The 19,976-nt window shown below is 39.8% G+C and overlaps 1 protein-coding gene across 3 annotated transcripts; it reads right to left on the minus strand.

Moving 5' to 3' along the window:
• Positions 1 to 30: 30 nt before the first annotated feature.
• LOC132991910 (M-phase phosphoprotein 9) lies at positions 31 to 19,899 on the minus strand. 3 transcript variants are annotated; one of them, XM_061060899.1, is made up of 24 exons: positions 19,752 to 19,899; positions 18,803 to 19,075; positions 18,316 to 18,463; positions 17,219 to 17,308; positions 15,958 to 16,466; positions 15,594 to 15,759; positions 15,359 to 15,428; positions 14,377 to 14,480; positions 13,417 to 13,533; positions 12,571 to 13,028; positions 11,967 to 12,116; positions 11,459 to 11,546; positions 10,272 to 10,487; positions 10,095 to 10,142; positions 9,898 to 9,962; positions 7,635 to 7,736; positions 7,183 to 7,416; positions 6,913 to 7,097; positions 5,925 to 6,182; positions 5,474 to 5,594; positions 5,164 to 5,255; positions 4,436 to 4,644; positions 3,290 to 3,358; positions 31 to 980 (listed from the first exon to the last, which is right to left on the minus strand). In XM_061060899.1, the coding sequence occupies exons 2-24, from the start codon at positions 19,036 to 19,038 to the stop codon at positions 879 to 881; spliced, it is 3,837 nt and encodes a 1,278-aa protein (XP_060916882.1). In that variant the 5' UTR covers positions 19,039 to 19,075; positions 19,752 to 19,899; the 3' UTR covers positions 31 to 878. The 3 variants fall into 3 exon arrangements, with proteins under 3 accessions (XP_060916882.1, XP_060916883.1, XP_060916881.1); XM_061060900.1 differs by having other exon boundaries at positions 6,940 to 7,097; positions 15,359 to 15,431; XM_061060898.1 differs by having other exon boundaries at positions 15,359 to 15,431.
• Positions 19,900 to 19,976: the final 77 nt, after the last annotated feature.

The following is a 19,976-nucleotide window of genomic DNA, read 5'->3' on the forward strand; positions in this document are numbered from 1 at the left end:
AAATAAACAGAGCAACACTAACAATTATCAAAAAAAAAGCTTCTTTTATTGTGCAACAACAATATTATAGTTCCAGTGTAGTTCATCATCTCATGTAGGAAAAGTCTGCATGGCAAAAAGAAGCAGAGCAAGAAATCCCATGCACAAGCATTGATCAACCGACAAAGATCTGTGTAGAAATGTTTGTGTGTGTGAGACACTTGAGAAGTGTGCTGGTTTGGATTTTTCAGGTGGCTCTGATCAAGAATAGCAATACTGAAAAATAAAGCAAGCAAAGTGACGAGTAATTATTGAAAGTAAACGAAGGAAAAAAAGGCAACTGAATTCAAGTAAATATTTCCTTCATGTTTGTTCAATTTGGCCCCATTAAAAAAAAAAAAATCATAGCAACAAAAAAATGTATAAAATGCACCGAAAAATTATATCTGACGTACAAAACATGAAATAAATAGATTTAAGTGGTGTCAAATGGAAAACACAAAATACTGAAAATGTCAACAAAACACATGAAGATAAATGGCAGTAATATTTCCCAAGTGGAAGAATGTGTCTGCTGGAAAGTCAACTTTACACTGAAACATTTTAAAAATCCACACCTCAATATGGCGATTAAAACATGTCATATTAATATTTCTGTGATTAAAAAGTAAACGACTTTACAAATCTGTGTCTTACTAAAAATATACTCCAAAAATTTCAATATCTTTCAGACGTATAAAAAATTTCCCAGAGTAATAAGTAATACGTACAAAAAGATGCTGCCATACAGATGAGTTTATGGCACTAAAAGAGACTGAACGACAATCAGTGAACTGTAAAAAAAAGAAAAAGCAGAGACACTAAGTTGTAGCATCTACACTGTAAAAAGACAGACATTGCTATATGTTGGCAGAGGTGCGGAGGACGTGGAATCTCTTCAGGGTCATGCGGATCGATCCCAGCTCACGATTCACTCTCTCCAGACGTTTCTCTAAGGCCACCTGGGAGAGGGAGTCATCACTTTTATTATCAATTCATAATTGTATTCAATTCATGCTGGCAACATCATATTTTAAAGAGCCCATATTATGCCCTTTTTGGGGTTCGTATATTTAATCTATGTACCTACTTTTGTACGTTCACAATAGCTAAAGTCCAAAAAAAGTGTCTGTTTTCATGTACTGCTCCTCCTTGCTCCCTCTACGCTCTGAGTCCGTCAGCTACGCTCTGCTGAGCCCCCACTGTTAGACCCCACGTGGGCCAAGTCTGCTCTGATTGGTCTGCCGATCCGCTCTGTCCTTATTGGTCAGTTGCTCAGCACGCTTCTCGGAAATTTCAACATGAGCTGCAGGGCTTGCCACAACGAGCCAACGGGCTTAGATCAGTGATCTCACACTGACAATGATGTCGGACTGACAAATTTATATCGAGGGGGGCTAGAACCGAGCGTTACATGCGGCTAATGCTACAGCTAACAGGAGGAGGTAGGAGAAGCCGCGTTTCCGCGGACTTTGAATTTTTGCACATAGATGTGCCTAAGCATGCACAGGACACTTGGAAAACACACTAAAGAGCATATAAAACCAGAAAAAACATAATATGGGAATTGGATTGCAAAAAATGCATTACTCATCTAAAGAGCTTAAAGATTTAATCCTGGGTAACTATGGTGACTCATAAACTTTCCCTCTAGTGCCACCGTTAGGTCAAAAGAAATGACTATCCCATCAGCTTCAGCTTTACTTTATGTTTGGTGCTTTAACTCAACTCAGCTTTATTTATATAGCACCTTTCATACATAAAAACATGCAGCCCAAAGTGCTTCACAAAAGTCAAATACAAAAACCAGAGATAAAAGAAATGTAAAAACAATGATAAAGGAAAAAAATAAAAGCAGTAAAATAACTCCTAATTAAAAGCCAGATTGAAAAGGCAGGTCTTCAGTTTGTGTTAAAAAAAACCCCCAGAGAGCTTTCTGTTCTGATGTCCAGAGGCAGTGAGTTCCACAGTTTGGGGGCATAAAAACAGAAAGCTCTCTCCCCGGTGCTTGTGTGGGTCACATGAGGGATGTTTAAAAGAGAAGCATTCGAGGACCTGAGTGAGCGGGTCTGAACATAAAATGAAATAACATCTGTGATGTATGGAGGAGCAAGGCCGTGTAAAGCTTTAAAAACTTTAAGCGTTAAGTGTAAAGCTTTAAGTTTCATATCCATGAAAATCAAGCACGTTTGAGACTAAAGTTAAACTAAACAAGGAAAACAAGTTGTGCCTTGGGCTTTGGGAATATATGCTGGGCTTGTTTATCTGATCTGAGATCAGAGGCAGGCAAATAAAGTAATTAAGAGAAAATGATCACCACATACTGTATTCATCAATTGATGAATGTCAACAAAGAAACAAGAATTCATAGCTTTCATCTATCTTGAATACCTTTACAGAAAACAGTAACACTTGGGATTAGTCCATACTGGTGATTTGATCCAGAAAACGCCAGAAAACAGTGCACAAGTTAAAAAACTACAGTCAAAGGCTTTGAGGGGAACAGCAGGGGTTTGAGTTCAGTGGTATCATCTGCATGCTAAAATGCTGATGTTTAGTAGGTATGTTTCCATCCTCAGTTTAGACCATTAGCATGGCAACATTTGCTTAAAAGCACCAAAGTACAGCTGAGGCTGATGGTGTTTTGACCTTCTGGTGGAGCGAGTTAAAAGTCAACACACTCTGAGCGTCAGTGGGATTAAACCTTAAAGAACCATGAATGTGAATACAACATTTCATATGAATCCACTGTTCAGGTGTTTAGAAAAGGAGTGTACCAAAAACTGCCATAATTTAGCTGAATGCCAGTAAAGCTTAAAAAATAAATGATCTGTCAGTACATTATAAAAATGGTTTCAAGTTGATTATCATGCAATTGATCCATTTACCATCACAGCTGTGCAGTTGAAGGGAAATGTAATTAGACACAATTAAAAACAGACACGAGAATATATATTTGTTTTCTCAATTAAACGATGAAAACATGTAAATCCTGATTATACTTTGCCCGTGTGACATCTTCTAGCCTCATAAGTAAACCCTGGTTTTGAAAAGTGCTGTATAAATAAAGTTTATTATTATTAGATATTTTTATATATTGACTGACCGACTATTGACATTAATTAAATGAGACACAAAAACAAGAAAACCAGCAAATTAGACAGTTCAAACATTTGAAAGAACAAATGTAATTTAATTAAAACAAATATTTAGAAGAAACAACTTGGTAAAATAAATGAACATTATATCAATATCAATATCTTGGTCTTACCTCGTCTAACCGGGTCTGTAGACTCACTCGACCTCCTGCTCCAGGCATTCGGCTCAAAGCTGCCTCAATCTACACAACAAATACACACACACACTAAAAGTTAATCATTCTTTAACAAAAATGATTATATTGATGAAACCACCTTCGCATGATGGACTGAAACACTTTCATTAATTAGATAAGTGTGATGGGGAATGATGAGTGCGTACTTTGTAAATGGGGAGGCAGATGTCTCTGTGAAACCGGGACAGAGGGAGGGGAGGGGTGGATGGGGTGCGTAAATATGAACTTCCTAAAAATAGAAGTCATTTAGCGGTGGTACAAAAACAATAAAGTCTGTTACATAAGAGGTCGGGGGGGATAAGAGTTGTACTGTTTGGGTACTACACCGTCTCTCCTGCAGGGGTGGAGGAGCAATTCAAATCTTTTACTTATAGTTCAAGTATAAAGGATAATACCACCCCGTGAAAAAACTCTGCTAGAAGTAAATTGTAAAAAGAAGAAGAAGAAATAAACGTCTTTTTTTTTGCTACATGTCATGTCTATGAATGCTCTTAATGTTGTAAATATTTTGTTTTGAACTCTGTAAAGTACTTTGAATTGATAGAGAGTTTGTTTTTGGGAAGTATTCTGAAAAGTGTGAGAAATATTGTCATTATGACCCAGAGTCCAAGAAGAGACTCTGTCAATGCTAGTACTGTCGAAATAACAGTCAAAACCTCTAAAATATGATTTTAAACAGACAAATTAATTTAAAGGAAAAGCATTACATCCTCACATTTTAGAAGTTGGACCCATGAATATCAGAAGCAACGACAATTACATTTTCTGTCAGTTGACAATGTTTAGTCATCCTTGTGTAAAATGTTCAGGGAGTTTAATTTAGAAGATCATATTTTTAAAGTGCAAAAATCCTAATTCATTAAGTACCTGAAGCTGTCACCTGAATGTACTGGAGTAGAAGTGTAAGTGGAATGAAAACAGAAAAACCACGTTCATGTACTTTAATATATCTATTTACCGGTATCTTTCTTTTTTGTCCATACTTCACACTGCCCCTCAGTACTAATCCTTTGCTGAGTAAACCAAGAGGAAACAAATCTGTGTTTTGAGTTTCTCTGTGAAACCCTCTGATCAAACACTTACCTGCAGTTTCTCCTGTGTCAGCTCATCAAACAGTTTCTCAGCCTCAGCCAGTGAGTGGAGTCTGTCCACGAAAAGAGGGACTGAGTCCTCACAGGGGTCCTGGGGGTCAGATCCAGCACAGGCCGCCTGCCTCTCCCAGCCCAGCTGGGGTGGCCAGTTTCCCTCAGGGGGATTCACGCTGCCTGTGGACTGTGAAGGCTGCTGAAGGCCTGAGGGCAGAAACAGAATTAGTTACAGGTTAAAGCTGGATTTTTGACAAAGAAGTTGTGAAGCCATTGGTTTAGGTTTTTACACCTACTATCACCAGATATTCAATTGAAGTGTTAAACACAGAACATCTCAAAAAAGATTTGACCATTTATTAAATATGAAAAAGAAATCTGGCTGCATCTAAAATGGGTCATTAGTCCTAGTTTGATATCTTTTAAGAATACGCAGGATGTTTGACTCTTAATGAGCATGAATAGTCTCAAATGAATCAAGCCTGAGTCTAGATCAAATCTGAAACAGTAGATACAAATTCAAAACATGCTCAAATTCTGTTTTTTTTTTTAAAATCCTGAATATTTAGAGGGGGGAGGCTGAAGCGAAACCAATCTGTAATACATCGGGTCAAACCAGAAGAGAACATCAGACCTGAAGTGCACCTCATTCTGACATGATTTCAGTTTTTTCGCTTTCTTCACTTGACCTCTATTTCTAAATGTAAAGCAGTCTGAATGTTTTACCATCGTCTCGGTCTGCAGACGTGAACTGGAGTCTCTTTCTGGGGCTGCTGCTGTGAAATGAATGACGTCTCTGGTCAACCTGCCCGTCAAACCTGCAGAGCATATACACCATGTTTGTTTTAATTTTTTAACATTCATATTTATATTTTATATTCATGTAATGCAGTCAATGTCACTCGCTGTACAGTCATAAAATGAGACATTGTATCTCCTTCTTTTGGGGATTTTGATTAAAAATCAATACAATTGAAGACTATTTACGTTGTCCAATAACCAGTCAATTAATATGTGTTCATGTTTTGTGTCTCACCTTTTGATAAAGTGTTCTTCTCTCGGCATCGGACGACCAAAAGCAGTGGAGTAGTTCTCTGACGGGCAGCGTTTAGGACTCGACTTTGCAGACATGGGCATGAGAAGAGTTTCCCTTTTTGCTGGATGGATGAAAAGTGAGCACTTTTAGTTAAACCTTTATACATCCATACACCACTAATTCAAAAGAAGATTGTCCAGACAGGTTTTGGTTAAGTACAGAAAGATGTTACTATCTGGAGATGTAGAAATGACTGGAAAAGTGTAGCAGCATTTCTTCTACAGCGGTTAGCTGGCTGTGATTTTTTTTTACCTATCAGAACTCTAATGTTTGATCTGACAAGGGAAAGGATACAGACGAGCGGCTGACAGGTATATCAAAAACACAGCTGGATTTTGTGCACTTTAAGACTTGTTGGAGATGAGAGTGTGAACAGGTTGGGAGGACTCACTCGGTGTAGTTGGGGAGATGTTTCTCTGTTCTGGAGGAGGCAGTGAGGAGGATCTGTGGCCGTCTGGGGACAGACTCCTCTGAGCCCTCAGAAGAGCTGCTGCTCTATTTAGACTTTTTGATCCTACTCGCTCGGTTCGAGGTGCAGCGTGTCCGGGTTTGATCCCCTCATGGTTGGCCGGATACTCGACTTGATCCTGAATCACCTCCTTGTGTCTCCGCTCCACGAACCCGACTGTCGTCCTCTGATTGCCGACCCCTGCAAAGTGAAACCATGCAGATAAGATGAGCTTTAGAAACAAACATTATTTGTTGTGTAAATACGTACCATATTCGACACAAAGATGTTATTAACTAGGGTTGATTTTGAAAAAAGATTGAAAGCTGAAACAACCAGTCGATTAGATCATCTATCCAACTCTGTCCTAGTTATAGTAAGAAACATCTCAGGCTCTGCTGTGATTAATGTCTATTCAAACCTAGAAAAGTGACCTGAATGACTGCCTATTGTCTCAAAGCATGAATGAAACAGATTGCGTGTGTAAGGCCAATAATGTAAACTTCGTCACGATTTCAGTTTAAAAGGAAAATAAAAGTTTGGGTGTAAAAACGATTTGGATCCAATCCCTTCACAAAACAAACTTCTGCAGTCCATAAGGGTTCAGGTCTGTCACTTCAGACCCATGAACACCCTTACAATGTTATGCAACACCATGGAAAAAACACTGAGACGACAGCAGCTAGCTATTTGTTTGCAGTATTTTGTAACCTTTTAGCTGGTATCAGAAAAACAAGAGTTACAAACTCTAAAGAATAAAACACGAAGTCTACCAGTAGTTTGGTTAATCATGGGAACATATATTTGGAAGAATATCAGAGTACTGTTTGAAGTTTAAAGTGACTTCTTTGAACTTGTTTTTGGATCGTAAATATTTAAATCGAACAACTACTCAGGTTGCTCAGGCCTTGTTAGTAGGTGTGAGTCATACTGTGGATGGAGGTGGAGCTGTTCTTACAGGGGGCCCTGCTCTCCGTGGCTCTGGTCTCCTCCAGCTGGATCAGAGCCCTCATCATGGGCGTCAAGGCGCTGCGACTCCCCTCCTGATGCCCGCCACTCTGCTCCTGGTGTCTGGACTGAGGAAGGGACTGTTCACACTCAGGAGGAGACACACACCTGAAGAAAAGGAACCCAGTAAATCCCCTAAAATCATTCACTAAGGCTGGTTGAGAAAAAATCCTCACAACTGTAAAACACCCACCTCCAGCCAGCACCTCCTGAAGAGGCCTCCAAAGAGCTTCCAGTTCCTGATGACTGATCATTGATTGGATACTGGGGCTTCTTGTGGGCACTTGATTGGTTAGTCTGATGAAATGGAGATTTTATTCCGCTGTGTACCTGATCAGATAGAGGACAGGGCGACTTTCTGCGTGTGACATCAGGCTCGATCCTACCCTTACTGGGTGACAGCAGAAGGTCAGGGTGGTGGAAAAGACTGTGGACATGGCAAGAGGGAAACAGGAGTTTTTGTTTTAATGATTTTTCCTGTTTCTCAACTTTATTGTAAAGCACTATGAGCTGCGCTGCTCTGAGCTTTTCTTTTGCGATACTTTAAGATTTGAATTGTACAAACAAATATGTTTAATTAAGCCTTGTAATGATAGCTCAGTAGATGTGTGAAAGAGACAGGTTATCAGTAGATTAAGTGCTTACCCAGCCCCAGAAGGTTGTGTGTTACTGTGAGAAGCATATCGTGTCCTTGCATTGTTCTCGTGCTCCAGCTGCTTCACCTGAGACTCCAGTTTGGAGATCACTCTGAGGAGGACAAACAGAGACACACAAGGTCACAAGATTCAAAGACATGGACAGAAAGGCGACAGGAAAATGTCACTTTCTGCTGACTGTTCGGTTTCACTGATGAGGATAATAGAGAAACCTGTCACAAAAGTGTAACAGTTTAAAGGTACGACCTGCAGCCGCTAAAACGAACATACAGTTCACTAAAAAAAACTGTTTTAACATCACTACCTGTGTGGCAAAAGGTTAATTGTAGAACTGGTGGTGCATTAGCTTTAGCCAGGTGCACTTTATATGTCTGGAAACACAGAGTAATGCATGTACAGTAGTATGTATGTATGTATGTATGAATGACCTGATATACTATTTCTAAGGTCAATTTTATTTTCTTTCTTTTTCATTGTAAAGTAATGACAATGTAAATATTCTACTGCTACTGAGTGGTATTAGTATTTTCTAGTAGTATTGTAGTATTATCAGTATTTTCTATACACTACAAAAAAAACATTGAAAATATATTTTTTCTAACAAGCTTTGTGAACCTTTTGTCTCTTTTAGATTATAACTCCTTTCTGCTGTCACATTGTGCCTCTAGTTTGCTTCTCCTGTTTTAGTTTAGAACAATCCTGTCGACATATTTGACTTTCACTCCATTAAAACTTAATGCTTCTTGCATAACTTCCTGCATCTTACTCCCTTCTGCTTTTGATAGTCTAACACAAACTCTTCTTTTTATCAGTGCACATAAGAAATGTTTACTTAAAACTATTTTATTATGACCTGTCCTTTTCATTTATTAGAATTATCTGGCATTTGGTAAAGTAAAAAGTATTTTGGTTTGCTTGAACATTGTAGAAACTTGTATTTTTGTTATACCATCTTTTTAAAAGGTCACTTACAGAGCTCTTGAAATCTCCTGTTCCAGTTTTCTGCCTGAGCTGCCTGCCCTCCAGATCGTCCATTTTTATGCTAACACCCTCTGATGACACATATAACATATTGATATTCTGCAAACAGTTTTCCTTCAGTCGTTGAGTTTTCTTAATTGACTGTTCAGTCTTCATCAATCCAGAGTCCATACTTTGCCTCTACTGTAGGCAATGTGTAGGCACAGCTGAGACTGCAAAGGATGCTATTATCTACTTTTCCACTGAACAGAGACTGTCATTAGACTCTATTGATCAATCCTCTGCACATAATCTCTGTCACAAACTGCTGCAACCAGTGAATGACCATGTGCATCTGTTTGGCACTGACAGATCTAATAAGAATGACCAGACTACTGTATTGTAACTGTACGGCTACATCTCTGCATGAATTTTCTCTGCAAACAAGTGTTTGCTTTTTTTTTGTGTGGGGTTGTGTTGATTTTGTCCAAAAACTTGACCTCTAGATTAACTCAAACTACAATTATTACTTCATTAACGGCTAACTAAATACTTGTCTATCATTTGGGAAATATAATTTCTGGGCCAAGTCTTAAGTTGAAGCAAGGAAACGGTTAGCTTAGCTTAGCATAAAGACTAAAAACAGAGGGACACTGCTAGCCTGGCTTCTTCCAAAGGTTTAAATAATTCTTATTGCCACCTAAAATTTCCAGGTGGGAAAACTCTAAATAAAAACATTAAATCCAAAAAGTCACTTCACCCAGACGAGAAATCTGCAGATATCCACCTCTTAAAATAAAAAACTGTGGTTCATAAAACTCTTCAAATCAAAACACTTTCATTCTTGAAATCTAATCGTCTCAAGTAGGCAGATGTTTTAACCTCTTGACAAAAACCAGGCTAGCTGTTCCCCCAGTTTCCAGTATTAATGCTAAGCTACGCTGATAACCTCATGGCTCCAGCTTTATATTTTTCTGTACAGATGTGAAAATAGCTTTTGTTTGTTTTTCTAAACTTAATTGCTGGAAGAATGAGTGATTTTCCTGAAATAAAAAATGTTCCTAAAAGGGTGTGCCCTGTGAGATCAAAAGGTGATTTCAATTCGGGAATCGACAGGCTAATCTAACTGCTTCATTTTGTTATCTTTGTAGTTGTGCAGTGAACTTATAACACAATCAAGAGACTATTTCAGTGAAACAAATATGTTTTTCACCCCCTAACGCTTTGATATTTATAAGAGCTTGAAAAAAACAAAAACCCAGTAAAATTCAGAGTTAATCTGATCCACTCACCTCTTCATCTCACATATCTGATCGTTCGCATCAACAAGCTTGCTCTCTGTTGACACCAGGTTGTTCTGGAGATATAAAAATGTAAAAAAAAAAAAAAAAGAGAAAAGAAAGAAAAACACAACATAAATGACTTAGCCTTTGCTGAAATAATGATTCAACTACGATCAGATGATAACGTCCAGTAAGCGACTGTTTACCTTCACTCCCTCATGCTCCTTTTCCAGACAGTCATATTCCCCGAGCAGCTGAGGAAACATGACGTCAACATTAGATTTGACAGAGAGTTCAAATACAAGAGGGATACTTTTTCTGCATATGGAGCTCCATATACTTATAACATTCTTATCTTATTATATTCTCACAAACAGACTCACATCCTGCAGCATCTTGTACTCTCTCTCCCTCCTGGCCTCTTTCTCATCGGCCTCCCTGCCTGCTCTCTGCATCGCCTCCTCCAGCTGCCGTATGTGGCTCTTCAGACGTGCTGTCAGATCGTCTTTGTCTTTGCTCGAGCGTTTGCTCTCTTCCAATCTCTGCTGCAAGGATTTAACAGTCGCACCTGCCACTGCATACCGCTCTGGCCACTCAGCCTAACAATGGAAGGTCACACCACGATTAAGGAGCAGGGCAGTGGCTGAATATTATTTAAAACATCAAGAAATTATCATGGATGAAAAACGAACATATTAAGTAAGTAAAAAAGTGAAAAGCAACATGAACCTTCAATTTTAATGTGCAGGTTTGAACAGAGTTTTAAGGTTTGGAAGTCAACACAACTTCTAGTGCTGGAATATTTACAAGGTGTGAAGTGCAAATATCAGACAATCGTGTTGAATAATTGAACAGTCTGACTCACAGGATGTCAACTGAGTTTAACAAGAACCCCCTTTGGCCACTTATTCCAGACCTAACTTCTTATCACCTTTTGCTTTCTTGTTTTTTTTTTAATTTCCAAAATCCTCTCAGCTACCTTACAAAACAACATCAAGCTTACAATGATACGTTACGATGGCAAGTTTTGACAAAGATCTGGATCATATGTAGTATATGTGTCGTATAATGTAGACTTGGTTTCTTTTTTTCATGAATAATTGTGAGAATTAAAGGGATAATTATTTGAACTTTTTTTAGTCTTAGAATAAAATAGAATGTTTTTTTGTCATTGTAAAGGTGTAAACTACAAAATGCTGTTGAAGAGCCTGAGTGGAGCACATACAAAAAAGGATTTAAAAAAAAATGTAAAATATGGGTCTTGATGTTCTTGTTAGTAGAGAATCAGTAAGTCAAAATACATCTTCAAATGGGTACATGGGATTCTTTTGCAAGGATTTAGCCATGTCAATTCCAGGTCTTTGACTCCCCTTGATAAAAGTTTGACCAATAAAAATTCCCTTCTTAGCACTTTCCTGCAAGGGCACATTTTAAAACTGAATTAAAGTCTTGTATGGCTCTCATTCAGCACCTGTTCTAGGTTAGAGTTGTATTACATGTTTGTTATGAAATACCATCATAACAAAATGTCATAATAGATGTTAGCTTGATTTAGTTGAAGGATAAATACCAGCTTTCTCTCCAGCGAGCTGTTTGCGGCCTCTAGTTCTTGAATCTGACTGTTTGCCTCTGCCAGAGCTTTCTCCAGCTGCTTACACCTATGGATCGACAGAACACAATAAGTCAGCATTAGTAAAGAAAGAAAAAACAGCCAGACTGCAGTATAATTCAACAGGGCTACATGTCTGTGTCCTGACATCTCTAACCTTAAAATCTAGCAATCACTGCATCATTAAAACAGCAAATGAAAAAAAAAAATTAAATTAGATTTTCATGCACGATACAGCTAAACATCCAGATGTGAACGCTCATTCTAGATCTTGAAAATAGTAGCTAGCCCGATGGTGGAAAGCCCACAGAAGAATGGATGATTCACTATAGCAACTAACCAATTCAATCTGCTGAGGAAGATTGAGGAACGCACAAGAGAAAAGTTATTATCTAGACCTTTTTTTTTTTTTTGGGTCAAACTGTTAACATTTTACAAATAATGGATGCACTTTCAAACTTATACAAACCTCTTTGTCAGGGCCTGGTTGCTCTTCTCTAAATCCTGGGGCAGATCTGTGAGCTTCAGTTTGTCTCGCAGACTTTGGATCTCGGACTCATAATATGCTTTAAGATCGGCCACGTGTCGGGAGTGCTTCTCTCTCAGGTTCTGCCTCAGTCTGAGAAGAAATACAGAAACCAGTGGATGAAAAGGTTTTGAGCAGATGCCCTCTGATGGACCTTTACTAAGCAAGTTCAGTTTCCCTCTGACCATCATTGCATTTAAACAGTAACTACTACTTGTCATAAAAACAACAGAGGAAACAATAACTGGTCGGACCGTCGTTAAACAGAGCAGCTTTATTTCTTCGCAGTTTTTGTTGTTGAAAATGAGCGGCTGTGTCTTCATTCAACATATATATGGCTTTAACTGGTCATGAGTAAGTTTAAAGGTTTATTCTGCTGTTTTTAAACCTGGGTGTCATTTACACATAGTTTGGTCTCTAAACAACTTAGACATACAAAGGAACAGAATTGGTTAAGGAGTATGTAAAAGGACTAACATTTAAAACAACATTCATAAATGTCCCTTCACACCTTGTTAGTATACTAAGTAACCTGTGTGTCACTCACAGAGAGAGGACTACGGGATCTTCTAGTGATGAAGCCCTCTCCATGTGTGGGCTAGCTGCAGGCCTCAGAGTGGACCCAGAGGCTGAACCTGGCTTCAGGGTGCTGGTGTGAGTGTGGCTACCCTCCTCCTCGCTGGCTAAGGGGGCATTGGCTCTGTGCTGCTGGCTGGATGTGCGGGTCTGATCCTGGGAGGTAGACTGGACTGTTTTCCCCCACATCGTCTGCACTTTAGAAAGGGCGGGTCCGGCCACTGAACCACTGGAGGTATCAGAGATGCAGTCTGTATCTCCGGGGTTTGGGCTGCATTCCACCATGCTGTCAGGGGTCACAGGGGTCCCTACTCGGGGGTAGATGTGGGGCTGCGTGGCGAACGAGGGGCTGCTGAAGTGAGAGGGTGAAGTGAAGCCGGAGGTACGATCTGAATGACGCTGGTTTGCTGCTGGATCCAAAGTCAAAACCTGAAGCACAAAGAATGGGCCAGATAGGAAGGATGATTCTGTAATAGTGTGTTTGTTATTGTTGAGTTTGTTGGGACTGTCCCTTCTGTATTTGTTGTTGATTGTTGATATGATGTATTTGAGAGGCACATCGAGGGATGACATAACAAATTAGGAACAAATTGTGGCATCGATGTACATGCTACATACTTTTCCCTACACAAATCAACTTTGAACAAAGAAATAACTAAAGCCTGAGGTTGCAACTCAATTTGCATTAGCACACTTCAAGTTCACACAGAGCCTACTTTCTTGATAAAATAACCCCATTGATCATTATAAACAAAGTATTCAATAGATTCAAGGTAAGGCTATGTGATGAGAGAGATTAACAAGTAAATTGACTTACCTGTGGTGAAGTTGGACTGGATGTAACAGAACCTTCCCAGTCAAAGCGCTTAAGGTCTGTCCTTTGCTTGTTCTGATAGATCTCTTTAAGGGACAGTCGAGGCTCCTGAGTGGGGGTCTACAAGAGACAGAGATGAAAGTTGAGAAGAGAGAAAACACCAATCAGCAGCCAAACATCTGTCCAATCTGTTTCTTTCCCCTTAAAATCTAGATGATAAAGCGATTGTTGTTAAGCCAACAGCACCAGGTAGACCTCTGAGTTCTTTTTAAATCTGGTGTCTGTGGGACTCCAAGATGCTGGGCCAAAGGCATGTTTTTTGGTCAATCAGCTGTAAAATGTTTGCCAGATCAGAAAGAGGTGAAATTATAGTGATGACAGCAACTAGAAACTAGGACAATGGTGAAAAACTACAGCAACTAGGACAAAGGTGAAAAAAAAACAATGAAAAAAGGCTGCAGTCCTTGATACAGCAGCCCCTGGTTGACCCTGAAACCTAGTCCATTTCTGCATGTCATTCCCCACTCTCTGATCTCAATATTTTCAGTCTCTCTTCAGCTGTCCTATGGGATGAAGGCAAAAAGTTTAAATAAAAAAAATCTTTAAGAGAAAAAGAAAAGGAAATACAAGAAAAGACCAAACACACAAAGAAAATGTAGAAAGCATGCTTCTAAAGTGTGTTAAATTACTCTCTGAAGAAATGTGTACATAAAGCTGATATTCCGGTTATTTTTCTTCTTACACACAAAAAAGGAACGATGAAAATGGGAAATGCATAAAACATTTTGATTTGATTTGAAATGTTTATCTTTTTTTGAACATGTAAGAACATTTTCATCATAACTTTCATCATGCCTTGATATTAATCTCATGAAACATGCATCACATATGATTGTTGTTCTACTTCATAGCTCCATATCAAACTAGTCACAGAGGCCACACTTTATCACAGCTCACACTCACTAGACTCATGGATGCCTCTTGTAGAAGAAGGTAGGCGCCGCTGTCAAAGCTGTCCGGTAGGGGGTGATACAGTTCACTCTCATTCAAACGCCAATAGGTGAGGCCTAAGACAGAGAGCAGAATGCAGCCTTATGCAATATTTCTACATGAATATAGTGTTTAATCATTTGTACATTTTTAATCCACTTTGCTTGAATAACTCCACCACTGATGGCAACACTCAAATTGTCTACTTTAGAGGAGTCTTGTAAACTTCTTTATTGTTATAAATGACAAAAAATGCACCATAAAAACAAAACTACAAACAAATTGATGTAAAGATCACTAAATTTGGATTTTTCCGCTACAGAAATAGACCCTAAAAAAATCCCTTTGAAATCCATTTCTTTGATAAATCGTACTTTTTGTTTAAGCCCTTAAAAAACTATCTTTGTATGTCTTTTTACATCCATAAAATGAACAAATAATCTCAAATCTGAGAGCCACAGAAAATATAGGGAATTCAGAATGTTTTTAAGAGACCAGCTTAAACAGAACTAGACTGGCTTTTTTTTCCATCAGGGAAATATTACATGATTTATGAATCTTAAAATACGAACTGGAATGTAGAAAATAAGATATGCCGTGAGAATTCAAATAAACGATTGTATATCAAATATTATCACACTGTCAGCCTTGAGTGACAGTTTTGCTCTGTGCAAGGTAAAACTAATAAAAATTAGGGCTTTAACTGTAAAAAGCAAACACACAGTACTGAAAGTTTCAGGAATCTAAAAGGAAAATTATTTTATTGCTCTCAAATAATACTTATGGTAAGACCATAGTGGTACAACAGTGCCATCTTACTGCCACTTCCTGTAACTACAGCTAGGTATCATCATTTATAGAAAGTATAATTATTTATGTACTGTTTATTTGATCAAGGCCATATTGTCAGAGCCTCGCTGCTGTGTGTGTTTACTCTGAGTCAGTGAATTGTTACCTGATGCCTCAGACATCAGGCTGTCACTCCTCCTCAAGGGAAAAGAGCTGGATGACGGCCCGATGGCTCTCTGCTGAAACCCAATACAGATGAGTGGATTAGACTCAGCAGGAGTGTAATAAGGACAACCACAACAGACATACTTATAGAGAACAAAATCAGACACAGGCAGAGGTTTTACAATCCCTGTTAAATCTTATTTGTCCTAAAGGAGCAGCTGTCAGCACTGTGTTACCTGATCCTGGGAGTCTGAGCTCTCCATCTGGTTTTGTTTGGATGGCTCTCTGAGGCCAGGATGCTGCTCCTGGTACTCCAGGATTTGGGATGAAGCGTGCCCTGCTTTGCTCTTCTTGGGCTTGAGTTTCTGTCTCTGGGCCCAGGAGGTCAACGGCTGGCTGGTGCTGCCAAGAAAAGAAGTCAGGGTGAGTAGGAATCGGAGTAAACTGACACATCGGTCAGCCTACATGGGCCTTTCACAAATATATTAGTATCAGCCAGTGGATATGTTTTTGCTGGTCTTAAAAAAGACTGAAAAAACTCAGCAAATTAAATGTCGAATATATTACAAGTGGTAAGAGGGTAGAAAGACTCGGACATACCAAGAGGCTCTCTGCTGGTAGACTAATGAGCTAGCTTCCTCTTCTATGAGAGCCCTCACATTGGAAAAATCCTTCTGACAGCCAACCAAAATTGTCCTTGTATCTTCCTGGAAGTTTGGAGACCAGTGATGCTTCTCCCTCTCTTGAATACAATCCTCATCTTCCCCCTGAGACTCAGCAGGTTCCAGGCCTGTTTCCCAGTTGGACAGAGTTCCGTAACCGCTGCTGAGCCCCGTGGTCGCCCGCTCTTCCCCCTTGTTGGCCGTCTCTGATCTTTGGAGAGGAGGTGAAGGGGAGCTAAAGGGCGTGTGTGCAGGGGCTGCCAGGCTGTCATTGTCACTGGCCACATGTTTGGAGACTGTGCAGTCAGTGGAGAGAAGTGGAAAAATGTATTCCTTTGTGTTTGCTGTAGTTTTGGTCACTGAAGTTGGAGAGAACTCTGTGTGTGGCTGGATGCAGGCCTGACGGTTCTGGAGTTGAACCAGGGCCTTGATTTCATCCTGAATCAACTGAAAGAGAAAGAATTTCTCATTGTTACACTGGATAAATAAATACAGGGTTTTCCACAAGCTCTGTCTGTACACCAAACAGTCAACTACTCACGTAATTACAGCTGGCTACTTTTTACATTGTTGATTCAGATTTTTTTTTTTTTTTTTTTTACTTTCACAAGTTGTTTCCTGCTCTTCCTGTACATTTAAGAAGAACTTGCCTCCACTAAAAAAATTACAATTTTGAAAGTTGCCTGTCTGTCTGTGTAAACCCCGCCCCTCACTGTGTGAGTGTGGGGAAGCGGTAGCACTCAGCTGAGGGGAAGAAGAATTACATTTTACCACACAGATGGTCATCATCATTACAATATTACGGGGTATTTCAGAAAACAGAGGAAACCCCTGTACTAAAAAGTTTCTGTCTGCTCGTCTGTCCGTATCGACGATTTCTTTCTCTCTCGACCCGAAGTAGAGCAACAGATAGATAGATCAGCCCAATATTATTTGAACCATCTTGAGAGGGTATTAAAATAAAATAATTTTAAATTAAAAACTATTCTATGAAAAATAAAAATGTAATAATTTTCCTTTTTTGATGTGAAATCTAATTTATTGCGTTTTCCAATTCAAGTGTTAAAGCAGTAAGCAGAATTATCTTGCCCCCCGAGCCCCAAGCTGGCTACTTTTTCCCACTGGCTGTCTACTCCATATGTCTGTGGAAATATCTGAACTCAGCTCATTTGGTAAGATATGACTAAAGGCATTCTCACCTGTATTTGGCACTGGTATTGTTCTTGCTGATTAAGGATTTGCTCTTGGTATTGCTTCTCAACCAGCTGAAACAGATGCAACCATCGCCCCTTTTGCAGATAAAGCAAATAAAGAATCACACATCATCATTACTCACAGCAAAACGTAAACCTATGATAAAACAGCTGGGTCAATACTATGAGATACAATGGAGATGCAATGGAAATGTGTCAGAATTTTACAAAGATCAATGTCCATCAGGAGAAAAAGGAAGTAAACCTCCAGAGTTTACTTGTGTGCTAATTCATCTGGTTTATGGTTAAACCTTCAGATTTAATAATTAAACCATAATTATCAATTATAATCGTGTGTTACCAAAAATCTTTATCCAGGTGCTCTATTGTCACAGAGAAACAGTTTGAAGCTTATTTCCTGAACATGTAAAAAGTCCATTAGAAATCCAGTTAAATCTAATTTGTACTTTCTACATCCCCAGGGCCACAACAGCCAGCGTGATGTGAACTTCATCATCAGCCCTTATCTCCACGAGAGTCCCCATGCCAGTCTTGGTGAAGCCCAGCATGTGTAAACATGTCGGATTTTGCAGATGTGTGCAAACTGAACCATGTCGATTACTTTAACACTTCCCTCCCTATTTTGCATTTACAGGGCAAAGAAACCCCAATAATTGTCAGATGATTTTCCGAACAGTTATTTCAATTAATGGCAGTTTAAAGATCATGTGTGCAAACTTAGCAGCCTGTAGAATGGTTCAGGGAGGTGTCTTTGTGTTGAGAACAGTTGTCCATTCCCTGCAAATCACAGCCTGTGTCTGAAAGAATCAGCTGCAGTGTGGTGCAGTGAATGTTTGTGTGTGCATGTGTGTGTGTGTGTGTGTGTGTGTGTGTGTGTGTGTGTGTGTGTGTATGTGTGTGTGTTTGTCACTGTCAGGTGTGATCTGCACAAAACAATAAAAGTGACAGCTTAAAAAGAGGCTGCTGCAGGCACAAGACCAACTGCCACAACTGCTAACCCTAACTTGATTACAACAATATCCGCTTGTATTGACCCCTTCTACTCGCATTTTGCTTTTGAAGCTCTGTGATATTTCCCCCACCTCACAATCCTTCCAGATCTCGGGGTCTGTCTCTCCGCTGCTCTGTATCTCCTGCACCAAAGCCCTCAGGGTCTCCAGGGAGCTCGGGTTGATGAATGGGAGGCTCTTTCCCTGTTGGAACGCTTCATCTGTGCTCAGACATAGACTCCTATAATGAAGTCATACTCTAATAAATCACATACTGTACACAGTCATTTGAATATATGCACACAAGGTTTTACAGTCACGGTTACATTTCAGGTTAGGACATAGTTGCCAAAATGACCATAATATAAAACAAGTACCAAATCCATTTGTAATAACTGCAACAGAAGAAAAGTTGGAACAGTATTCCAGCATAGTTTCAAATATGTATTTTCTACATCTGAGACTGGACACTTAACAGCTGTTTTTTTTCTTAAACTTTGTCACCCTTAATTATATTCCATCTTAACCAACTCATTTGAAAATTGGCCATATAAATAAAGTGTTTGAACAAGTACTGCACCTGATCTTGTTGCACGCTGGTGTGATGTCGATCGGCCTGCTCTCCACAGTGCCTCCTGTTGTTTGGGAGGTTGTGTGTCTGCCCTCCGAGACAGCCAGTCCCGAGGCTGATGTCCCCTCTGAGGAAACCAGAGAGGTCTCACTCTCCTTTCCCCCATCCCCATCTGCACTGGCGTGGCAGTGGCTCAAAGCAGCAGAGCTGGACACATCCTCAGAGATACTGTCATCTGTGGACATGGTTTATGGGCCCGTGCAGGGGGGGTCAGTCTGACAGCTAGACACCAAGAGAATGGGAAACAAAAGTTAGTCAGATGTGTGATGAGAGAGAAAAACTGTTGAAATACTGCCACGAATATGTAAAAAAAACAGAAAATCGCTGTTTATTACACAGCTACTGGTGCAGAGAATTAGCTTCATCCATGTCAAATGTCTGACCTACATCCTCTATCAACAGTCCTGTCTGCGATCCTCCTCTGTCTGTCATGCATTGTGCTTTCTTTGTGAGCTTGAATTTGCTAGGTTTTGAGTTAATAGCAAATTTGACACTCAGCAAACAACATGATCTATCAAGCACAGACAATCTATTGGTAATTGCAATGCAGCCATTTGAACAAGGAAACAAGCCACAGCGGCTCATTTATCTTATCGTTGTCAGGCAGTGCCACTGATGCTGTTAAGCGGGCAGACTGTCAAAGTTGCCTGTCAACTCTACAGGAAGCCCATGCCAGAAAGGCTAAGCTATTGTAGCAACATGCCAATGGCAGGCAAAGGAACTGGTTAGCTAGCTAGCCAAGTTGTGCTAAGTTGGTTTATAACAGGTTTGTAAAGCAAAGCGTAGGCACAGGTGGACGTAGGCGGAAATACAACACAAACAACTCGAATGATAAACCGTATCTAGAGGGGAAACAGGTGGCGCACACGGCCTTCATTAAAAAAAATATTTAACCTACCCGTTGACTAGTTTCATCATTTCATCCATATTCCTGTTAAGAGTCGACAAGTCGGCTAGCGAGATCCTGGTTGGCTACTGCACTGCAGTGAACGTTGGCTGCTGTAGCGTTCACAGTCTGCAACCCTATTGGTCGAGCTCGGTTTAGAAATGCGGCGCAGTGATTGGTCGTCAGTCTCACTCTGTGATTCGATTGGCTGCTAGGGGAAAAGAGGTGTACACATCT

This window comes from Labrus mixtus, chromosome 17, assembly GCF_963584025.1.
Source record: "Labrus mixtus chromosome 17, fLabMix1.1, whole genome shotgun sequence".
In the NCBI taxonomy this organism is placed as follows: Eukaryota; Metazoa; Chordata; class Actinopteri; order Labriformes; family Labridae; genus Labrus; species Labrus mixtus.